Below are 24,772 nucleotides of genomic sequence, written 5' to 3' on the forward strand. Positions count from 1 at the left end.
TAAAACCTCTGTACAGGAAGTACTTAATATTAGACATGCTCTGTATTGATGGAGGGTGGCCCCTTAGAATCATTTCCTCTAGTGGTCCCAAAAAACTGTATTCCAACAATGACATCATACATCATGAAAATGTTCCATGCTGCAATAGATATCAGTATATTTATATTGTACAAGGTTATAAAAGAAACCCATTCAGAGTCTAATTTCTCCAGATCCATTATTTTTCTGTCTTTATGGCACAAATTAGACTCCTGCCTCTACCGAGATGTAAGTGAGACCAGGAGTAGAAATGGAAATAAACAATTCTTGTACCGCTTGCTGATTCCATGATGTTAATACAAACAGAATTACACTGCCGTTCGGTATTATATTAATGCAAAGTGCATATACACACCAAGGGGCATGCACAATACTTTCTGCGTGGCAGGGGTTGCTAAGACTATGTATGGGCTCAAAGCATTCGGCATAATTTACCTTGGTACAGAGGTTACATAAATTAACATACAAATGCATGTAAACTAGGTAGACTGCGCCTTCTCGGTACTTTCTAAAGACAAAATGGAGTCCCTTGAGCAGCGTACAAAGGACCCATTTTTCTTTTCTAATTTCTGGTGTACTTAAGATTTTATTCCACTTTATCTTATTCCTCCTACCTGCTACAAGTGTATAAGCATTAATAAGAGACAAGAAAATTGCATCAATTTCGAGCCTGCACACTTTAAATTATATTCCCATAAGGTTCGGAGCTGTAGCGCTTGAAGACTATACTTATATAAGAAGATTATTAGGGATTGAAGATAGCGTTTCAGAAGAAAAAACCCTATTAAGCAGCAAAGTAACAGAGTTTTCCTACCTTCAAATCCTGTTATTTAGGCTTTGTCCCATGACAACTGAATCAGCAGTAATATCAACATAACTTTACAAAACAAACTTCATAATCTGTTTTAGGAACTTTCAAACTGAGAACCTGCAAGTCCTCAAAGCGCAGCTTCATTATAACATTTGCTGATGTAGAATTCAGAAATTAACATTAGCCAAGTGGGCTTAAAGTGAACCTATAACGTGAACTAAAAGTGCCCCATCACCAGATAATAGTGTTCCAAAAAGGAGCATCTGCACAGTGGTCCTAAAAACTTATCAGCAATGATGCCAATAGGACTTGGTGAATTGACAAAAAGTTGTTGGAATCAACTGAAATGTTATAATGAGATTGTAATGATGATACATGTATGGGATTACAATATTAGGAAAAGGATAAGTTTATTGAGAAACACTGTACATTTCAAAGGAGGCTTTAGTACCCTGTTAGACCACCTCTAGCCTGGATATATGATGAGATATGGTTGGGCATGGAGGCATGCAGGCTCCATATGTTATCCCGCACACTCATAGTCTGGCATCCCAGAGGGTCCCATAAAGGCAATAAATCTGCCGACCAAGGAAGTGTGGCCACCTGGCGGAGGCATTCCTGGGAAACCCTTGCTGTGTGTGGGTGCACATTATCCTACTGAAGAATGCCCATTGGAAGCCGCCATGAGAGGAAACATGTGGCTGCAAGATGTCCTGAACATATCACTGAGCTGTCATTGTCCATAGTAGTACTGTTAGGGGTGACCGACTGTCGTATGCTATAGCCCCCCAGACCATCACACCAGCAGTGGGGGCAGTGTGTCACTCCACATCAAAGGCAGGATTGAAACGCTCATCAAAAGGCCTCTATACTCAAACACAACCATCGTCGTCTCCCAAACAGAACCTGGATTCATCACTAGAGGCCATACGGTTCCAGTCCATAGCAGTCTAGATTTCTCATTCGCAATGCCACTGCAAATGAGGGCGATGGAGTTGGGGTGTTAATAATAGGGCACATAATGGACATCATGACCCCAAATTTCTTTCTGCTATGTGTCTGGAAATGGTCTGAGCAGAGACAGGATTCTGTAATGAAGGTGCCACCTGTGTCTGGATGGTGGACAATGAGCCTGTTAGATCTGTTCATGCTTGTTGGGGGATCAAACTTTACTGGTGGTCTGACTGGGCCATCCAGAGCCTGTTTGCCATGTGTGGGTGCCCTCATGTAACCACTGCTCCTAACACCTCGTAACAGCTTGGTCAGAGAAGCCTAGATGGTGGGCAATTTGTCAAAATGACCATCCTGCTCCTCCAAGGCTGCTCCCCCTCTCAATGGGCAAAATGTCTTTGAGGGCATCATATAGGCATGTCTAGCAGTCAACAATTTCTCAACAAGTCCACTACACAAAAGTAGCCTCTGAGAGCCTTTTAATAGGGCAACATGGGAAGCAATTTTACAGTTTCTGATGGCAAGACCAATGTGTCTAATCAGACCACAACTGTAATCATTTACATGTCTGCCGAGTTTTGCAGCAATCTGACTTTTTGATCTGGGTGCCTTATTTTTTTGTCGGTGAGTGTATTTGTTGCTTCCACCATCCGGCCGAATGAGGTGTTGCAACGGATCTCTTCCAGTTTCAATTGCAGAATTGGGCTCAGTCACATCAGCGGTTTACCTTCTGTTTTTAACAGATCTGTTTATAAAAAATGAAATGGATGGCAGCAGATTTAAGAGTGTTTTTTATCAGATCTGGTAGACAGATATGTCAAAAAGGAGCATTTCTATCAGTTTGTTTCCATCTTGTTCTATTTCCATCCATTTTAACTGATTCGGTTTGTCTTCCTTTGTATTTCTTCCCATCTGCACATACTCATTTAAAAACCGATCCATCAAATGGACACCAAAAACAGAACCAAATGGAAACCTGTCCATTCACTTCTGTCACCCATTGGCTTTACTTTGACATTGTTATGTGATCGCTTCCTGTATTAGGGATCCTTGAGACGAGCGTGTGCACAAATACGCATGTTTCGGCGCATTGTATTTGTGCCGTGAATGAGTCTTTTTTGTGTGCATGCCTGCGTGCAAAAAATTCATTAATTCAAACAAACCCATTAACATCAATGGGTTCTATTCACTGCATATTGCGCACATATATTTTGCGCTCGCAAAATCACATGCAAAAACATCTGTCTAAGCCGCCCTATAAATGTGCTACTAGGACACCACTGTGTATATTATCTCTGCATTAAAAGAGAGTTAAGGGGCAGAGGGGCTGCAAAAAAAAAAAAAGGGCAATGCTGCCACCTGGGATATAGCATCACACCTCTCTATGATGTACTCCAACTCCACTGTTATACAAGCACAAGAAACTCTACTCTGGAGTGATACAAGCAGCTCATCACCAGCTAGGAAAATAGGCCTACAAGTGCCTCCACTTTATTTTATAGACAGGCACATCTAATGTGTCATATGCTCAGGACTTGGAAGAGCCTGAAATAAGTGCTGGGTGTGGCACAATTTTGGAAGATGAGCTTGAGCAGCAGTATGGGGTTTTATAGCAGGTACGGGGTCTTCACCTGCCCTCCTCCTCTTAAGGCATAAGCCACTGGGGGTCTGTAGACCAGGGTCTTACCTCAGAGGTGCAGTGAGCTTCACAGTATATGGGTAATAGACACAGTGATGTCACAGAACATTGATATAAAACACAATGATATCAAAGTACATCAATAATAAATGCAGTACAGTGATTTCATAGTAGAGGGACCAATAATCCATTCCTGAAGGGACACAAAGTCTCACTAGTTACCCAACCCTTCTCTAGCCAGCCAATAAAACCAACGTTTATCATTCACTTGTAAAAAACGTGTGAAGAATTAGAGCCAAGCAACGAAGGGAGCTAAAGTCAAACTACGTGCCAAGTACTTCTTTTGATTAATGTACAGTGTATTACTTTCTGGACTCTGAATCAGCACTCCTTGTATTGTATAATGAACACAAGCCAGAGTGAAATCAGGATTACCAGCCCCAATGATTAATCATTTGCAACTTGAACCCAGAGGTTTAAAATGAACAGTAGAGAACTCCTAGTGTCTAATATTTTACACCACATTTACGACATCTTCATTGGGAATGGGATATATGAGCATGATGTACTGTGACATTATTCTATACATTATCTCTTTAATGTGACCTCACTGTTTATTATTCCTCTACTGTGACATCACTGTGTGTATTATCTCAGTACTGTGACATCACTGTGTGTATTATCCCTGTACTGTGACGTCATTGTGTGCTTTATCCCTGTACTGTGACATCACTGTGGGCTTTATTCCTGTGCTGTGACATCACTGTGTGTATTATTCCTGTATTGTGACATCACTGTGTTGCATAATCTTAGTACTGTGACATCACTGTGTTGTATTATCTCAGTACTGTGACATCACTATGTGCTTTATCTCTGTACTGTGACATCACTGTGTGCTTTATCTCTGTACTGTGACATCACTGTGTGCTTTATTCCTGTGCTGTGACATCACTGTGTATTATTCCTGTACTGTGACATCATCATTTATTAACCCTGTACTGTGAAATCACTGTGTTGTATTTTTCCCGTACTGTAAAATCACTATGTTGTATTATCTCAGTACTGTGACATCACTGTGTATATTATTCCTGTTCTGTGACATCACTGTTTAACAACCCTGTCCTTTGACATTATTGTGTTGTATTATCTCAGTACTGCAATGTCACTGTGTGTATTACTCTTGTACTGTGACACCACTGTGTTTATTAATCCTGTACTGTGACATCACTCTGTTGTATTATCTCAATACTGTGACATCACTGTTTATTATTTCTCTACTGTAACAACACAGTTTGCAACATCCCAGAGCTGTAAACTTCTCTGATTAAATTATCCTTGCAATGTGACATCACTGAATGCATTAGATTTATGCAATGACATCACTGTATCAATTATCTCCATGCTGTGCTATCACTGTGTGTGTATTATGACAATGGTGAGACAAGCTCTTAGCGGCATGGCAGTGGTGTATGAATTGCGTCCTACTCCCTCAATTGCGCAGTATTTATACTACTTTAGTTCCTGAAACTGTACCTGCCTTAACATATTCAACTATTTTAACACTTTTCCACCATATCCTGCTCTGTCCTGGTAAACATTACTTCCTTTATTGAGATTAGACAGATCGGCGTGTTTTCCTTTGTTTTTCTGGAACCCGAGAATAGTTTTGGTTAGGGTTCGTTCATATCAGCGTCAGAGCTTCCGTTTGGAGTGTCCGTTGCTGAATCCCATTACTTCTTCCTATAAAATGCCAGAAGCCTGGCCGGAAACAAAACAGACCCTGTTAAGTCAGTGGGGTTCGTTTGGCGCTGTTCAGTTCCATCATATGATGGTTCTATACGGATACTGGGTGTCGTTTTCCTGCTCCATATATTCCAAGCGCATATATGAATGAGCCCTAATGTCTCTATAGGAAGACCGATTTCTCAAGTCTGTATAGGTAAAAAAAAATTCTTTATCGCCAGCCCACAACATTTATGTAGCTGTTTAAAATAAAAATAGGAAAGGCTTCGGGTGACAAATAATTCATTATTTTCACAGTTTTCAAAAAAAATAATTACCTCTTACAACGCTATTGTAAATTATAGATCTGCGCTTTTTACATGCTCCAGTAATGACAAATGTGGTTTAACTGAGATAATATTAGAATTGTGGCTGGAAATGTAATCACAGGTTTGGGATCATTTGTTCATGCTTTACTGGTGGTCAGCCTGCCCGATAAATGTGTTATACCCAGATTTAAACATAGTGTTCTTGTTCTTTCCACATGAGGCATTACTCATAGTATGGGATTATTACGATGGACACTTTGTATAAAACAGAGCATACAAAAATAAACCACTACAAGATACAAGAAGTCACCTGTTCACCCAACATATATAAAATGATATACAGTAATACATCTTCTGATAGTCCAGAATTTATGATAGTTCACTTGTCTCTGGTTTACAGGATACCTGAGGTTAGAGTTAGCAAAAATGTGTAGTATACAGTGCTGTGCAAAAGCTTTAGGCAGGTGTGGAAAAAATGCTGGAAAGTAAGAATGCCTTAAAAACTCATCAATTAACAGAATGCAAAGTGAGTGAACAAAAGAGAAATCTAATCAACATGTGGTGTGACCGCTCTTTCCGGTCCAAACAACATCAATTCTTCTAGGTACCCTTACACAAAGACAGGGCTTGTTCACATGGGCGTGCAAATCATGCAGAAGCTAGTTGCACAAAAAAAATCGCGGCTAATTGCGGTAAAAATTGTGCAAAGGGGTGATTTCCAGATCAAGTTCCGAGCTTAATTAGCAGTGAAATTGCCCATCCACATGATTTGGGCTGTGTGTCGCTGAAAACAAGCACTGCTGTTCCAGGAAGAGAGAGAAAAATATGAAGGAAAGCCCCACAGGGCTTTCCTTCATCACTGGGGACTGCGGCTGGAGGGATATTCCTGCTGTGGGGAGAGAGAGGTTCTTCTGCAGGGGAGAAGAAGGAATCCCCCAGCAGAGGCGAGATTGGGGTTCCGCTTGCAGGGCAAAATAAGGGATTCCCCCCTGCAGTGGAACCTCTCTCTCCCTGCTACAGGGGCATTCCTCCAGCCCGCCCTCTCTCTGCTATGGGAGAATTCCTTAGAGAACCCCTCTAGCCGGGCCTTTTCTTTCCCCCTGCTAGCCCTGCCCTCTCTTTCTAGCCCTGCTCTTTCTCTCTCCCTGCTATGGGGGAATTCCCCTGTAGTGGGGAGAGAAGGGTTCTCCTACAGGATGTAATTACACTGACTGTCATTATACCTTTTAGCCCTTAAACTACCCATCAGCGGCATAAACGTTAATAGGCAGCACTCCCTCCCCCTTATTTCCCTTTCTCTCACATTCCCATCGTTTAGAAGTTTAAAATAAACAATCGGAATATTTAGCTAATCTCCCTTCCCCCTTCCTTGCTATCCATCTCCCATAGGAGTCTATGGAAACTCCTGCACTACTCCAGTTGTTGAAACTGCAGTCGATCATGTCCAACTTTTTTAAGTGCTTGTTTTTTGAGCAGCTAAAATTCTATCATCTGAACGTTTCCATAGGAGACCATTGGTTCTAGTAGTCGTTATTTTTTGCACATGTAAGTTAGCTATGCAAATTCATCCATGCGAACGAGCCCTCGGGGATTTTGTAGGATTATAGTCAGATGTATGATTATTGATTAACCATTTCTACCAAACAGGTGATAATGATCATGAATTTCATATGTAGGTTGAAATACAATCATTAACTGAAACTGGAACAGCTGTGTAGGCGGCTGAAAACTGGGTAAGGTTGGAGTCACACGGGCGTCAGCGTTTTTATGTTTGACATAAACACGCGTGAACAGACACACAAAACTAACCTTTATGCGCCCGTTCAGATAGCCCTGGCCTGACGCATATACGCTGAGACCGCAATGGCATTGGGTGGGGGGAGACAGTTTAGCTCTCTTAAACTGTGTCTCTGCCTTCCCTCCCCTTCGCCGTCTCTGGGCAAGGAGAGGAGGTGGGATGGGCAGGAGCTAGTATGCTAGCTCCACCCCTTGTCGCAGCCAGCAATGGGTGGGTGTGGAACGGGGGCAGAGCTTAGCTCCACCCCTATCCTGACTTCTCCCATTGCAAACAACTGGAAAGGGGTAGAGAGGAGCATGGAAGGGGGTGGGAGTTTAGCAGTCACACTGCTGAACTCCCTCCCACCTCCCTTTTCCAGCAGCTGTCATAGGTTCCCATAGGAGTCTATGCAGCCTCCGCTGGCATAAAAGCACTCAGCCGAATCTCCTTCACATGGGGAGCGACACGACATCGCCGCAAGAAAATCGCAGCAATATTGCATCACTAGTCAGTGCAATATCGCTGCGGTTTCTCGCGTTAATATCGCAATTTTGTAGCGCAACAAAGTCGCGTGACTTTGTAGCACCACATGCAAGGATTTGTGAGGAGGTGAGCTTGAAATATAAGCCCTACCCCGAAAATATACCCTAGCTGCAGGAAAAAAAAAGTATACATCACCTAGAAGCGCTCTCAGGGGCTTCCCCGCAGCTTCTTCTTGGTCCCCGACACTCTTCTTCTTCATCTCTTCTGGCCGGGGATTGAAAAATTCCTGCCTCCTGGAAGCACTGGCTGTGATTGGCTGACATTTAGCCAATCACAGCCAGCGCTCGATGAATCGCTGTGATTGGTTCATCGAGAGCTGGCTGTGGTTGGCTAAGTGTCAGCCAATCACTGCCAGCACTTCCAGGAGGCGTGGATTTTTTAATCCCTGGCCAGAAGAGATGAAGAGAAACAGTGTCGGGGACCAAGAGGAAGCTGCAGCACTTCTAAGGTGATGTTTACTGTTTTTTCCTGCAGTTCGGCTTAGGTTATGGCTTTGACAGTAGGATTTCCTACTGTCAAAGTTGCATCGCACCGTACGAAAATCGCTTTTTCATGCGATGCAACAGAGAGGAAGGCTCCATAGGGAAACATGGGCTACAAAACCTTGCGAGTTGCAAGCATATTGCCGGACCGGTGAGGTTTTTGTGTCGGGATGTTGTATGCTACAAAACATTGCTCATGTGAATTAACCCATAGGAAACCATGGGCTTCACATACATGTGATTTGTAGCATTGTCGCAACCTGACAAAATCGCGCGACTTTGTTGCCCGTGTGAATGAAGCCTTTACCTCCTTAAGAACAGTTGGAAAAATTGGGTAATCATTGTTGCTTTTTTGCATTCTGGGTACTTGTTTGCCAAGAGGATAAGAGTCAGGGCTCCTTCACACGAGCGTATGCGCATCGCTTTGCTTTTGTGGAACAAACTATGCTTTTTTTGCGTGTGCATCGGCGTATTGTACGGTACTTCTTCCTCCCGCAGGGCTTTATTTATTTGCATGCGGCAAACAAAATACGCTGCTAGTTCCTGATGTGTTCTTTTTCCAATGAAACTACACAGCGTATCACGCATCTTCTTGCTTATTTCATACGCATTTGCGTACCCCCATTGACTTCTATGGGAACCTTTGCTCCACAAATGCGCAGGAAAACAGAACATGCTTCGTTCTTTTTTTGTTTAACCGAAATGCGTGTAAAAAATACGGAAATATGAACGAACCCATTACAATCAATGGATTCTATTCTCTGCGTATTGCATGCATACATTTTACACGTGCAAATATATGCCCACGTGAAGGAGCCCGAAGGAGCCATAGAAGAAAGGCTCAATGGTTAAGGACAACTGTAAAAAGAATTGCAAAGAATATCTACAAGCTCTCATAGTATTTGATCTAGAAATTCTTGGAAATGGTAAATGAGATGTTTTACATGCACATCACGCCTGGAAATAATTGTACATACAAAAAAACCCTCGCAAACAGGCTTCCGACAGAAATAGCATATTCTAATTATTTTCAGATGGTACCAGAGCAAATGATCTGCACTGGAGTGAATCTGATTTGAAAATGGGCATCTAAAGCCGCCGATGCAGATCGCTTTCCCAGACGAAGCACATGTTTCTGAGACAGAAAAAAAAATCCCCCCCCCCCCCCAAAATCTGTTTTCAGATGTGTTACAATGTGTTCTGATGCCACTTACGGTTTATTAACAATAAATTTAAAAAAAATCACAATTCCCTTCTTGTTTCTAAGTTTTTCTGTTTGGCGAGTTTTTTTAATGTGGTCAATAAGAGCCCTTGTCACGAATATAAATGGAAGGTACAGCCAAATTCCTTAAATACAGCATAATTGGGACCTATTAGTCGCTGGATTTTCAATTGATGTCACATGTTATCCCTCAGTTTCTTCCATTAGTTGGACAAACTTCTAATTCTTTCCATTACCTGTGCATGAGATTCCCTGAACTGCAGCAAATTTGTCATAATGACACATGGGGACGATTGTATCCAAAATGATTACATAAGCCTTTACCAAATTATTTAGTCTGGAAGCTGTTGTCTAGTCTTACTTAAAGGCTGTGTACATCTTTGCACTATAGGGTGCATATATAAAGCCCTGTACTCCAGTCTCCCGTGTAAAAAAAGTCATCAGTTTTTGTGCAAGTGAGGATTTGTGCCAAAATTTGCAATATTTTCTCTTATTGAGCTGGCCCTGCTATGTTTCTGAAAAGTTGGAGGGGCTTACCAGGCAGGACCGTGGCCACCATAGACCAACGGAGTTATGTATAATTTATGCCAGAAGTAGAGATGAGCGAACGTACTCGTCCGAGCTTGATATTCGTGCGAATATTAGGGTGTTCGGGATGCTCGTTACTCGTAACGAGTACCACGCGGTGTTCCGGTTACTTTCAGTTTCCTCTCTGAGACGTTAGCGCGCTTTTCTGGCCAATTGAAAGACAGGGAAGGCATTACAACTTCCCCCTGTGACGTTCAAACCCTATACCACCCCCCTGCTGTGAGTGGCTGGGGCGATCAGATGTCACTCGAGTATAAAAATCGGCCCCTCCCGCGGCTCGCCACACATGCCTTGTGACTTAGCTGAGGGAAAGTGCTGCTGCTGGTGCTGCTGTAGGGAGAGCGTTAGGAGTCAGTGTAGGCTTCAAGAACCCCAACGGCCCTTCTCAGGGCCACATCTACTAGTGTGCAGTACTGTGTTAGCACAGTATTTTTTTTTTTTTTGTCCAAAATTGGATCTGCAGAGCATTGCGCCCTGCAATAGGGACAGAAGTGGTGGTTAGGCAGGGAGAGTGTTAGGAGTTAGTGTAGGCTTCAAGAACCCCAACGGTCCTTTCTAGGGCCACTTCTATCCGTGTGCAGTACTGTCCAGGCTGCTGTTAGCAGTGTTGCATATTTTTTTTTTTTTCCTCAAAACCGGCTGTGCAGACCATTGCACCCGGCATTAATACTACAGGGATAGAATTGTGTAGGCAGGGCCAGAAGACATACATTATTCATTGAATACACGCAGTGGGGTCTTCCCTTTGCTAAAAAGGAAAAAAATTATATTTGGCCTGTCTGTGTCAGTCCTAAGGTCTCCGTGTACGTGTGTGCTGCGTGTACAACGTACAAAAATCAGACGCAACCAGCTACGGTTTACTGCAGGCTTGCGCCATTGTCTTTCCTGACTGGCAAATACCTGCTCTGCTAGAGTTAATAACTCTGCTACACTATACTTGTGTGACACTTTTTGAGGGCCACACCACAGATATTAAACTTCTTGTTCATTGAATATACGCAGTGGGGTCTTCCCTAAGCTAAAAAGGAAAAAAATTATATTTGGCCTGCCTGTGTCAGTCCTAAGGTCTCCGTGTACGTGTGTGCTGCGTGTACAACGTACAAAAATCAGACGCAACCAGCTATGCTTTACTGCAGCCTAGCGCCATTGTCTTTCCTGACTGGCAAATACCTGCTCTGCTAGAGTTAATAACTCTGCTACACTATAGTTGTGTGACACTTTTTGAGGGCCACACCACAGATATTAAACTTCTTGTTCATTGAATATACGCAGTGGGGTCTTCCCTAAGCTAAAAAGGAAAAAATTATATTTGGCCTGCCTGTGTCAGTCCTAAGGTCTCCGTGTACGTGTGTGCTGCGTGTACAACGTACAAAAATCAGACGCAACCAGCTACGCTTTACTGCAGCCTAGCGCCATTGTCTTTCCTGACTGGCAAATACCTGCTCTGCTAGAGTTAATAACTCTGCTACACTATACTTGTGTGACGCTTTTTGAGGGCCACACCACAGATATTAAACTTCTTGTTCATTGAATATACGCAGTGGGTGCTTCCCTTTGCAAAAAAGGAAAAGAAATTATATTTGGCCTGCAGGCTTGCGCCAATTTATTTCCTGCCTGGGAAATCAAATCACTGGTAATACAGCATGCTGAGGGGTAGGGGTAAGCCTAGAGGACGTGGACGTGGCCGAGGACGCGTAGGCCCAAATGAGGATGTGGGCACAGGCCGAGCTCCTGATCCAGGTGTGTCGCAGCCGACTGCTGCGCGATTAGGAGAGAGGCACGTTTCTGGCGTCCCCACATTCATCGCCCAATTAATGGGTCCACGCGGGAGACCTTTATTAGAAAATGAGCAGTGTGAGCAGGTCCTGTCCTGGATGGCAGAAAGTGCTTCGAGCAACCTATCGTCCAGCCACAGTTCTGCGCCGTCCACTGCTGCAAATCCGAATCCTCTGTCTGCTGCTCCTCCTTCCTCCCAGCCTCCTCACTCCACGACAATGACACCTGCTCAGGAGCGGGAACACTCCCAGGAACTGTTCTCGGGCCCCTGCTTAGATTGGGCAGCAGTGGTTCCTCTCCCACCAGAGGAGTTTATCGTCACTGATGCCCAACCATTCGAAAGTTCCCGGGGTCCGGGGGAAGAGGCTGGGGACTTCCGCCAACTGTCTCAAGAACTTTCTGTGGGTGAGGAGGACGATGACGATGAGACACAGTTGTCTTGCAGTGAGGTAGTAGTAAGGGCAGTAAGTCCAAGGGAGCAGCGCACAGAGGATTCGGAGGAAGAGCAGCAGGATGATGAGGTGACTGACCCCACCTGGTGTGCAACGCCTACTCAGGACAGGTCTTCAGAGGGGGAGGCAAGGGCATCAGCAGGGCAGGTTGCAAGAGGCAGTGCGGTGGCCAGGGGTAGAGGCAGGGCCAGACCGAATAATCCACCAAGTGTTTCCCTAAGCACACCCTCGCGCCATGCCACCCTGCAGAGGCCGAGGTGCTCTAAGGTCTGGCAGTTTTTCACAGAGACGCCTGACGACTGACGAACAGTGGTGTGCAACCTTTGTCGCGCCAAGATCAGCCGGGGAGCCACCACCAACAGCCTCACCACCACCAGCATGCGCAGACATATGATGGCCAAGCACCCCACAAGGTGGGACGAAGGCCGTTCACCGCCTCCAGTTTGCACCGCTGCCTCTCCCCCTGTGCCCCAACCTGCCACTGAGATCCAACCTCCCTCTCAGGACACAGGCACAACCGTCTCATGGCCTGCACCCACACCCTCACCTCCGCTGTCCTCGGCCCCATCCAGCAATGTCTCGCACCGCACAGTCCAGCCGTCGCTAGCGCAAGTGTTGGAGCGCAAGCGCAAGTACGCCACCACGCACCCGCACGCTCAATCGTTAACCGTCCACATAGCCAAATTTATCAGCCTTGAGATGCTGCCGTATAGGGTTGTGGAAACGGAGTCCTTCAAAACTATGATGGCGGCGGCGGCCCCGCGCTACTCAGTTCCCAGTCGCCACTACTTTTCCCGATGTGCCGTCCCAGCCCTGCACGACCACGTCTCCCGCAACATTGTACGCACCCTCACCAATGCGGTTAGTGGCAAGGTCCACTTAACTACGGACACGTGGACAAGCACAGGCGGGCAGGGCCACTACATCTCCCTGACGGCACATTGGGTGAATTTAGTGGAGGCTGGGACAGAGTCAGAGCCTGGGACCGCTCACGTCCTACCCACCCCCAGAATTGTGGGCCCCAGCTCGGTGGTGGTATCTGCGGCGGTGTATGTTTCTTCCACTAAAGCACCCTCCTCCTCCTCCTCCTCCTCCTCCTCAACCTCTGTCTCGCAATCTAGATGTGTCAGCAGCAGCAGGACGTCGCCAGCAGTCGGTGTTGCGCGGCGCGGCAGCACAGCGGTGGGCAAGCGTCAGCAGGCCGTGCTGAAACTACTCAGCTTAGGAGATAGGAGGCACACGGCCCACGAATTGCTGCAGGGTCTGACAGAGCAGACGGACCGTTGGCTTGCGCCGCTGAGCCTCCAACCGGGCATGGTCGTGTGTGACAACGGCCGTAACCTGGTGGCGGCTCTGCAGCTCGGCAGCCTCACGCACGTGCCATGCCTGGCCCATGTCTTTAATTTGGTGGTTCAGCGCTTTCTGAAAAGCTACCCACGCTTGTCAGACCTGCTCGTAAAGGTGCGCCGGCTCTGCGCACATTTCCGCAAGTCCCACACGGACGCTGCCACCCTGCGCACCCTGCAACATCGGTTTAATCTGCCAGTGCACCGACTGCTGTGCGACGTGCCCACACGGTGGAACTCTACGCTCCACATGTTGGCTAGGCTCTATGAGCAGCGTAGAGCTATAGTGGAATACCAACTCCAACATGGGCGGCGCAGTGGGAGTCAGCCTCCTCAATTCTTTTCAGAAGAGTGGGCCTGGTTGGCAGACATCTGCCAGGTCCTTCGAAACTTTGAACAGTCTACCCAGGTGGTGAGCGGCGATGCTGCAATCATTAGCGTCACCATTCCTCTGCTATGCATCTTGAGAAGTTCCCTGCAAACCATAAAGGCAGCCGCTTTGCGCTCGGAAACAGAGCCGGGGGAAGACAGTATGTCGCTGGATAGTCAGAGCACCCTCCTGTCTATATCTCAGCGCGTTCAGGAGGAGGAGGATGAGGAGGATGAGGAGGAGGGGGAAGAGACAGCTTGGCCCACTGCTGACGGTACCCATGCTGCTTGCCTGTCATCATTTCAGCGTGTATGGCCTGAGGAGGAGGAGGAGGAGGAGGAGGAGGAGGAGGATCCTGAAAGTGATCTTCCTAGTGCGGACAGCCATGTGTTGCGTACAGGTACCCTGGCACACATGGCTGACTTCATGTTAGGATGCCTTTCTCGTGACCCTCGCATTCAACTCATTCTGGCCACTACGGATTACTGGGTGTACACACTGCTCGACCCACGCTATAAGGAGAACCTTCCCAGTCTCATTCCCGAAGAGGAAAGGGGTTCGAGAGTGTTGCTTTACCACAGGACCCTGGCGGACAAGCTGATGGTAAAATTCCCATCCGACAGCGCTAGTGGCAGAAGGCGCAGTTCCGAGGGCCAGGTAGCAGGGGAGGTGCGTAGATCGAGCAGCATGTACAGCCCAGACAGTGCAACAGTCTTTAAGGGCCTGGCCAGCTTTATGGCTCCCCAGCAAGACTGTGTCACCGCTTCCCAGTCAAGGCTGAGTCGGCGGGAGCACTGTAAAAGGATGGTGAGGGAGTACGTAGCCGATCGCACGACCGTCCTCGGTGACGCCTCTGCCCCCTACAACTACTGGGTGTCGAAGCTGGACACGTGGCCTGAACTAGCGCTGTATGCCCTGGAGGTGCTTGCTTGTCCTGCGGCTAGCGTCTTGTCGGAGAGGGTGTTTAGTGCGGCTGGGGGAATCATCACAGATAAGCGTACCCGCCTGTCAACCGACAGTGCCGACAGGCTAACACTCATCAAGATGAACAAAGCCTGGATTTCCCCAGACTTCTCTTCTCCACTAGCGGACAGCAGCGATACGTAAGCAATACGTAGGCTGCACCCGCGGATGGAAGCATCGTTCTCTCTCACCATCCAAAACGGGGACATTTCTGCTTCATCAATCTGTGTCTAATATTCCTCCTCCTCCTCCTGCTCCTCCTCCTGAAACCTCACGTAATCACGCTGAACGGGCAATTTTTCTTAGGGCCACAAGGCTCACTCATCTAATTTTTCTAAACAATTTTTATATGTTTCAATGCTCTTAAAAGCGTTGAAACTTTAACTTGAACCAATTTTTCGTTAAACTGGGCTGCCTCCAGGCCTAGTTACCACTTAAGCCACATTAACCAAAGCGATTAATGGGTTTCACCTGCCCTCTTGGTTGGCCATGGCCAATTTTTTTCAGGTACATTAGTACTGTTGATACAGCAATTTTTGTGGGCCCTCGCCTACAGTGTAATCAAATAAATTTTTAGCCCACCTGCATTACAGCTGACGTTACCTCAGCTGTGTTGGGCAATGCAATGGGATATTTTAATGTACCGCCGGTGGGTTCCAGGGAGCCACCCATGCTGTAGGTGCACACGGAGTTTAACCTACATGTGTCCACTTATAAAGAACCCCAGTCTGACTGGGGCATGCAGTGTGGGCCGAAGCCCACCTGCATTAAGCACGACATTACTACCTCAGCTGTGTTGGGCAATGCAATGGGATATTTCTATGTACCGCCGGTGGCTTCCTGGCACCCACCCATGCTGTGGGTCCACAGGGAATTATGAATGCATCTGTTTCCACTTGTAAAGAACCCGTCTGACTGGGGCATGCAGTGTGGGTCGAAGCCCACCTGTATTAAGCACGACATTACTACCTCAGCTGTGTTGGGCAATGCAATGGGATATTTTTGTGTATCGCCAGTGGGTTCCAGGGAGCCACCCATGCTGTAGGTGCACACGGAGTTTAACCTACATGTGTCTACTTGTAAAGAACCCCAGTCTGACTGGGGCATGCAGTGTGGGCCGAAGCCCACCTGCATTAAGCACGACATTACTACCTCAGCTGTGTTGGGCACTGCAATGGGATATTTTTATGTACCGCCGGTGGGTTCCAGGAAGCCACCCATGCTGTCGGTCGACAGGGACTTCACAATAGGGAGTTGTACCTGCCTGTGTCTATGAATTAAAAAGCCCGGTCAGACTGGGGCATGCAGACACCTTGACAGAATGAATAGTGTGTGGCACATAGGTTCCCCATTGCTATGCCCACGTGTGCAGCTCCTGATGGCGGTGGCACAGGATTCTATTTCTCATTGCTTCTGTACAGCATTGTGGGCTATCGCCCCGCCCCTTTTAAAGAGGGTCGCTGCCTAGCCGTGCCAACCTCTGCAGTGTGTGCCTGCGGTTCCTCCTCATGGCAGACGCACTTCTAAATAGACATGAGGGTGGTGAGGCATGAGGGCAGCTGAAGGTTGCGCAGGGACACTTTGGTGTGCGCTGTGCGGGGGAGGGGGGCGGTTGGGCAGCATGTAACACAGGAGAAGTGGCAGTGGAGTGTCATGCAGGCAGTGATTGTGCTTTGTTGGAGGTAGTGTGGTGCTTAGCTAAGGTATGCCATGCTAATGAGGGCTTTTCAGAAGTAAAAGTTTTTGGGAGGGGGGGGGGCCCACTCTTGCCGCTATTGTGGCTTAATAGTGGGACCTGTGAACTTGAGATGCAGCCCAACATGTAGCCCCTCGCCTGCCCTATCCGTTGCTGTGTCGTTCCCATCACTTTCTTGAATTGCCCAGATTTTCACACAAGGAAACCTTAGCGAGCATCGGCGAAATACAAAAATGCTCGGGTCGCCCATTGACTTCAATGGGGTTCGTTACTCGAAACGAACCCTCGAGCATCGCGAAAAGTTCGTCCCGAATAACGAGCACCCGAGCATTTTGGTGCTCGCTCATCTCTAGCCAGAAGCTGACGTAAATTATAGCAGAGATGTATGCCAGGTTCATGTATTAAGTGCGCTGGAGGAAATTAAACTGAGGGCTCTCTCACACGTCCGGCGCCATAAAAACGCGTGTAGAGGTGCACAAATTTAACATTTTTGTGGGCCCGTTCAGACAGCACAGCCCAGGTGCATATACTGTACGCCAAGGCCGCAATGCTGTTGGGTGTAAGGAGACGGTTTAGCTGTTTCCCCCTTCCCTTGCCATCGCTGGCTCACCTCCTCTCTCCTCCCCTCTGGCTATTTGCAATGGAAATTCCAGGACTATCTTTCCATCTCAGTGTAAAAAGCACCCGGCGCTATATTGGCCCGGCTGGGTGCTTTTACACCAAGGGAATACACCCATGTGAGAGAGATCTCTCTCTCCCCCCCCCTCCCCGCTCACCCCCGCCGCCCTCCCGCATTTGCTCGTACGAGTAGGCAGATACTCGAGAAGAGCGATGCTCGCTCGAGTATCTGCCTTTACCGAGCGTGCTGGCTCATCTTTAGCTAGGACCTTTTCACACTAGTGTTTTGCTTTCCGTTCTGCTAATTGGTTGTGGGAACAGCAAAAAGGAAAGGAAATGTTTCCATTTCATAGTCCATAGAAATGTATTGAAGTTCGTTTTTTTGTTTTACGTCTTTTACACTTAATCAAAAGCACAGACTGCTGCGCTTGCGTTTCCAGTTTCGGAATACAGATGGATAGTTTTTTTTATTGCATTGTACTCGATGGGAGGCGGATCCAACTTGAGGACAATCTGTTTTTCATTTCCAGTTTTGACTGTTTTCTGCGTGGTGCTTGTGGCTCAATGAATATAGCTCACTGATTATCACTATTGCCTTGCAATGCTGGGATCTTAGGTTCAAATCTCATTAACTTTCAAAAACTCCACACAGCCATCACCTTTGGTCAGATTTGAACCTACAACTCTAGTGCTGCAGTGCTAATGACTGAGCCACCATGCTTGAGAAGAATAAACCAAATGAGAACATACAACCTCCATGCAGATGTTGTCCATAGTCAGAGGTGAACCTAGACTCAGGCTCAGTTGTTAACACTGTTGCCTTGCGATGCTGGAGTTGTAGGTTCAAATCTGACCAAGGGTGATGGCTGCTTGGATTTTTTCAACGTTGATGTTGCCCTTGATGAGATTTGACCCTAGCATTGCAAGGCAACAGTGCTAACCACTAATCCACATTCATACTACCACCACTACCCTTCAAATGCTAAAAAACTGATGTAAGGTTAAAGTTCACAGATGCTTTCCATTTTAGCCATAGCAAGGCTTTTCTTTTCATTCATTTTGTACGTTTATCATATATATATATATATATATATATATATATATATACTACATATGAAAATGCACAAGATGCAATCAGACAGGACTATATAATCTGTTGTATAGTAAGTAATAACAGCTTGTGATGGTTTATCTAACATATATTTTGCTGTCAATCATCAGGGGTAAGGATACCGGTCATGATGTGGATCTCCTAATTACATGTCCCAGAGAAGGAGGGGAGAAAAATATTTTACATAACACCATTAACGTACTGAAAAATCAGGTGAGACATTCTATTGAGAAGTTGGGGGTAATTTAGTAAATGTTTACGCCAGTCAACTGGTGCAAATTTTGTCACAAAGTCACAAATGCTGGCACACATTATGTTTTCGCTAAAATTAGTGACTTTTTGTTTCCATTACTTAGTGGATGGGGTTAAGTGAAAGGGGTGGGGCCAACATCAGTTTGACACATTTTCTATAATTTTCCTGATCAATTGGCATAAATTATGGCAAAAATCTGCTTGTTGCAATTTCTGGCAAATGGATAGCCAACGATGCACCAATGAGACACGCGCTTCCTAATAAATTTGACTTTACTTCACTCAATCATACCTTGATTGATGTATGAAATGCTAATCTTAGCAAATTCTCATCTCTAGCGGTAAGCTGCCAACTCATAATTCTAATTCCTTGCATTCATTTCTTTACAAGGGTCGCCTTCTTTTTTATGACTTAATTGAATCTACGTTTGATGACAAGAAGCGGCCAAGCAGGAGTGTGGACGCCCTCGATCATTTTCAAAAGAGTTTCTTAATATTGAAACTTTTGAATAAAGAAGTTAAGACTGAAAAACCGAGAGATGATGGCTGGTCAAGGTCCGAGGATATTGAGAGTAGAGATTGGAAGGCTATACGGGTGGACCTTGTTATAACACCACATGAACAGTATGCCTTTGCACTTCTTGGATGGACAGGAACTCCAGTAAGATATAATACTTCATCACACTACTATACACCTGGCAGCATCAGACTGATAGAGTTTCACAGAAACGTGTACTGTATCCGTTAATTAAAATTTCAATTTTATTAGTAATCAAACTAACTGCACCCTATAATGTCCCAAACTATAATATCTGGATGAGCAAGCAGGGTAACCGCCCTGTAATGGGCAACCCCACAGTAGATCCTGATTTGCCTCCTCCTATCTTTTCCTAATTAAAAATAGGGAGAGGGAGAGAAGGGGGACGTATTAGATACTTAGGTCAGGTAAAAAGAGACTTGATCCAAAAAATGAAAATAATAATAAGTCAAAAAAATATTTATAGAAAATACCACTACCTAAATGAAAAAATCTATACAAAAAAAGTATATTTAACATCAAACCCTCATGACATCAAACGATGCAGATTTATTTATTTTATCTACGCGTTTCACCCCTAAGTTCAAAGGGTTTATCGGGAATCTCCGCTCAATAACTGATGCCACGAACACATATCATTTATAATATATAGTCAGATATTATCAATCATCAAAAAATTGTAATGGATCAAATCTAGGATTGAGAAGGTTCCCAACTACTTACGATTTCCACTTCACCACTTTAGGTACCAATAGACAGTAAGGAGAATCAAATTAATTAGGGAAAGATAAGAAGAGGCAGGTCCGATTCCAGTGTGGGGTCGCCCTTTTTGGGGGCAGTTACTCCGCTTGCTCATTCAGATATTATAGTTTGGGTCATTATAGGGTGCAGTTACATTTTTAGATAATTTGATTACTAATGAAATTGAAATTTTAATCAAAGGATACAGTACACGTTTCTGTCAATCTCTAAAAACTTTTTGTGCCTGTGACTGTATATATTGGCCTGTGGGGGCGTTAATTCCTGATATTCTGTAAGCATCAGACTATTGCAAATTATGAAGCTAAAGTAAATACTGTTGTGTGAAATAAAACAGTCAAACCCTGTTTCGGGTCCAACTTTGGCGAACGTTTGGTTTGGTGTGAACTTGAACCTCAGAAAGGTCATCTCGGCCAAACCCACTAAAATTATTCCCCCATCCCCTCCTCAATACATGTGGCTCCCTATGTTTGTGTGTATTCTTCTTCTCCATAAATGTATGCAATATATAAGGTGATTTAAACCTAGGGACCCCAGCCGGCCTCCCGCAGCAACAATGGGGATCGATGAGAACAGCTATCCCCGCTATTAACCCCACTACATAACGTGATCAATATACATCGCGGCATGTAAAGGGTTCACAGAGGGAGCGCCAACGGCCCTCTGTGATACAATCTAAGTTCACAGTAGAGTTTTTTGTTTTCTTCTAGCTATTTCATTGTGGGAGCAGCTAAATGTCACCATTCCATTGTTAAAACTGAAGCAAAAGCGCTTTTCAACTGGCCCCTCAATTACTTTCTACCCTTTAGGCATTGAGCGCCTGAACTTCGCCTCTATTTTGGTGGTTGGCTCACATAGGCCTGCTAATCCTCGATCCTGTCCTGCTTGTCTTGCTTTTGTTGTACATTTTACTTCTAGCTATGGTTGTGTAATAGTTCCTGGACTCAGGTGTCAATGGTCCTACTTAGTCCCTGGCACTTCTCTGTTCTCCAGGTCTGCAGTCATGGCACATGCATGTACAGTTTTTATACTTCATGGCATTCTACTCTTCATCCAGTCTTGATTTGTTCCAACGTCTTTCAAGTCCACTATGAGATTCTCCTCCCTGGTCTATACCAACTGCTGCTGCACAACCAGACAAATAATACATGTTATAATATGCAGAAAGTGGATATTTGCTCTTAACAAGAACACAGATGAATATTGGAGGGTCAGGTGTAATGTAGCGACTACTAGAAGCACAGGGGATCCACATAGTGTATGATAAAATCCTAGTTTGGGGTATGCCCTCATGTACACAGCAATGCCATGTGTAGGAACCCAAAGGAGAGTGCATATTCTGCACTGTGTGTTTATTTGGTTCTGGTATTGTATCCGTATATTGAGGTTGGTTTGTGCTGTATTTATATCATCAGCTTGGTTCTGGCGCTGTTGCAATGCCCCAGAAGGGTGGTGGTGGTGGGGGGGGGGAATGACCAAGGAGCGGGCCACGGCCTAGGAGACGGCAGGGTAGAGTCTGGGCCTAGTCATGGTGGCACTACTATCTCCCACCCAGAGTGCAACCATGCCGCGTCTAAGGGTGGCGAGCTGGTTGATACAAAGGAAGGACACAGTTCTTAGTTACCTTGGCTCGGTTTGTCATTCGTGACGCCACCATTTCATCAGGGGATCCCTGGTTGGTGAAGTAAATCCTCTCAAGTGCAGCATTCATGGTGGAATTCCAAGGTGGCGGAGTAAATTCACACTCACACGGGTACCTTTTTAAGATACAGTCTCCGGAAAAAGAACAGGCGACTGGTCGCTTTACTGAACTTTAACAACTCGCAAATTTAAGAGTAAACTAGTCCAGTAGTATGACAGGGAGAATTCATGGAGAAACAGGAGAAACTACAGTCTAAGTTATCTGCAGGTCCCGGTCCGGTTCCACTTCACGCATTTTGCTTCTCTACTGGTCCACACTCACTGGCCACCCCACAGTATGCGGCTTCTCAGGCTTTGGATCAACATACTAGCAGAGGTTTATTCTCTCCGCTTCCTTCATTCTGTGTCTGTGGGTTGATGGTACCCACAGACAGCTGACTTGAACACCTCTCCCCGCTCTCTCCGAACTCAGAACTACCCAGAACACTGAAGCCTTTCTTGCATTCCAATAAAAAGTCTCGGTCACCGGACATACACAAGATCATCACTCAAACATTTAACACATTCAGTGCTGCCGCTTATGCAACACCCCTCAATCACACAACAGATAAAACACTGACAAGACAATATACAACATCCACACTTCTTAGGAGGAGCCCGTTGTACTGGGCCACTACACTGTATCTATGGTATAAACATGCTTCTGCTGCTGTAGTTATGCTATAAGCTAGGTTCTAGTGCTGTCTGTATGTACTGAGCTTGGTTCTGTATTTATGCTATGAGCTTGCTTCTGGTACTATATTTATGTTATGATTTTGGTGCTGTATTTACATTATCAGCTTGGTTATGGTGCTGTATTTGTGTTATGAGCTTGGTTCTGGTATTATTTATTTACTGAGCTATTTTTGTCTGCTATCTTGCTATTTTCTGCACAAGCATAACACTGCTTATTTGTATATATAGTTTTTTTTTTTAATTTTTGATGGGGTGGGGGTGGCACAAAAAAATTCAGAACACAGCCAAAAAATGAATATGTTTTGTGACCATAGTCCAGAGGTGCCAATTCCCCTTTAATTATTTGTACTTACACAGCACAGTGTGAAGAAACTTCAGAAAGAAAATCTCATATTTTTCATTTCTAATCCCTGGAACATTATAATGTAAAGTGAAGCTGTTACAGCAAATGTCTTCTGCATGAAAAATTGCCTGTGTAGAAGAAATACGTCTTCATTTAAGATGTACCTGGCACAACCCATCTTTGTCTAATGTTATTACAAGGAGCTCTTTAGAAACACAATTCTAAGGCGATCAGTATACCCCCCTTTCTCAAACCATCAAGAAACCCTGATTAAATTGCAAGTTCTTGCAGGAAGAAATCAAATGTGCCTCTAGAGCTCTGTCTTACACAATATTATTATCATTTACTCCATAAAAATGAAATCCTGCACATGTAAAGAGTTGTATACTCCCCTAAACAGATGCAGAACTGCGCAGGCTGTAATAACCCAAATACACTCCGTAATTAGAGCAGAGCAGACAGGCAGAACTAATATTAGCTGGGAAAAGTGATATTATATGTGAACAGTGGACAAAGTATGGATTAGGTTTTCCACAATCAATTTCCATAGCGATTTCCATCAAAATATAGATAACTGCTGTTTGTTTAGGGCACGAGGAGGGGAAGGAAGCAGTGGAATATCCATTTTAATCAGTGTGTCCTTTGTTTTTGCACTTAACTTTCATTTCTCTGTCTTTTACACATACCCTTAATTTATTCTAATTTACCTATCCAGTCTACAATTACTGGACATCTATATCTATCTATCTATCTATCTATCTATCTATCTATCTATCTATCTATCTATCTATCTATCTATCTATCTATCTATCTATCTATCTCATATCTATCTCCTGCAGATTGCCAACTTCCCGGTCCAGAAATGGACACCTCACATGTAGACATCACTCCAGACACTTGAAATTCTTTAAAACTGGCACCTGCCAGCATTTATTTGTACAACATAGCAAAGCATATGTGCACAGCATACAACACAAAGTCCATAATTTTAGGGTTCACAAACCTACAGGGTCTTCATTGCTATCCCCTCCTGGGGTGTCTAGAGGGCACCCTCCTCTAACAACAGGCCCAGACTGGTCCACACCAGACCTCAGGCTCCCAGCCCTGAAGTGGCATCTCTCACCACCTCTCTGGTTAGCAGCTAGCATTCCCCCTGAGTGTGACAGGAACTGACTCTTTTATGTTGCTTCCTGCCTTACCCACTAGGTGTTCTCACTATCTTTCAGTACCAGACGTTTTGTCTGGAGCCCCCTACAGACCTTGCTATGTATTGCACTGCCACACTTACGTAATCTTGTAGATATGATACCTTTTAATAGCTAACAAAAAGATATGCTGTTATAACAAGCTTTCAAACCTACTTAGGCTTAAAGGGGTTGTCCCGCGCTGAAACGTTTTTGTTTTTTTTCAACCCCCCCGTTCGGCGCGAGACAACCCCGATGCAGGGATTAAAAAAGAACACCGGAGAGCGCTTACCTGAATCCCCGCGCTCCGGTGACTTCTTACTTACCTGATGAAGATGGCCGCGGGGATCTTCTCACTCGGTGGACCACAGGGCTTCTGTGCGGTCCATTGCCGATTCCAGCCTCCTGATTGGCTGGAATCGGCACGTGACGGGGCGGAGCTACACGGAGCCGGCATCCTGCACGAGAGGCTCCATTGATAAAAAAAGAAGACCCGGACTGCGCAAGTGCGGCTAATTTGGCCATTAGACGGCGAAAATTAGTCGGCTCCATGGGAACGAGGACGCTAGCAACGGAGCAGGTAAGTGAAAAACTTCTTATAACTTCTGTATGGCTCATAATTAATGCACAATGTACATTACAAAGTGCATTAATATGGCCATAAAGAAGTGTATAGACCCACTTGCTGCCGCGGGACAACCCCTTTAATAGAATAGATCCAAAGAAGCATTACGTTGCAGGGATAAGTTCCTTTTTGTGTGAGGGAGGAGTGATACAGTGGAGTATATGAGAAATCTGGCGCAGAGATAACATGCAGGTCTGGTGACCCCCATAACCAAAATTTAGAGACCATAAAATTCTCATGTCCTTATCAGGGGACTAATT

General features: G+C 45.3%; 1 protein-coding gene across 1 annotated transcript in view; it reads left to right on the top strand.

Moving 5' to 3' along the window:
• Positions 1 to 24,772, top strand: part of DNTT (DNA nucleotidylexotransferase) — a 334,552-nt gene that overhangs the window by 218,217 nt on the left and 91,563 nt on the right. Inside the window, exons 8-9 of the mRNA XM_066598828.1 lie at positions 18,546 to 18,648; positions 19,079 to 19,348. Of these exons, the coding sequence (XP_066454925.1) occupies positions 18,546 to 18,648; positions 19,079 to 19,348 (373 nt within the window). The remainder of the gene's footprint in view (positions 1 to 18,545; positions 18,649 to 19,078; positions 19,349 to 24,772) is intronic.

This window comes from Eleutherodactylus coqui, chromosome 4 (genome assembly GCF_035609145.1).
Source record: "Eleutherodactylus coqui strain aEleCoq1 chromosome 4, aEleCoq1.hap1, whole genome shotgun sequence".
Lineage (NCBI taxonomy): Eukaryota > Metazoa > Chordata > Amphibia > Anura > Eleutherodactylidae > Eleutherodactylus > Eleutherodactylus coqui.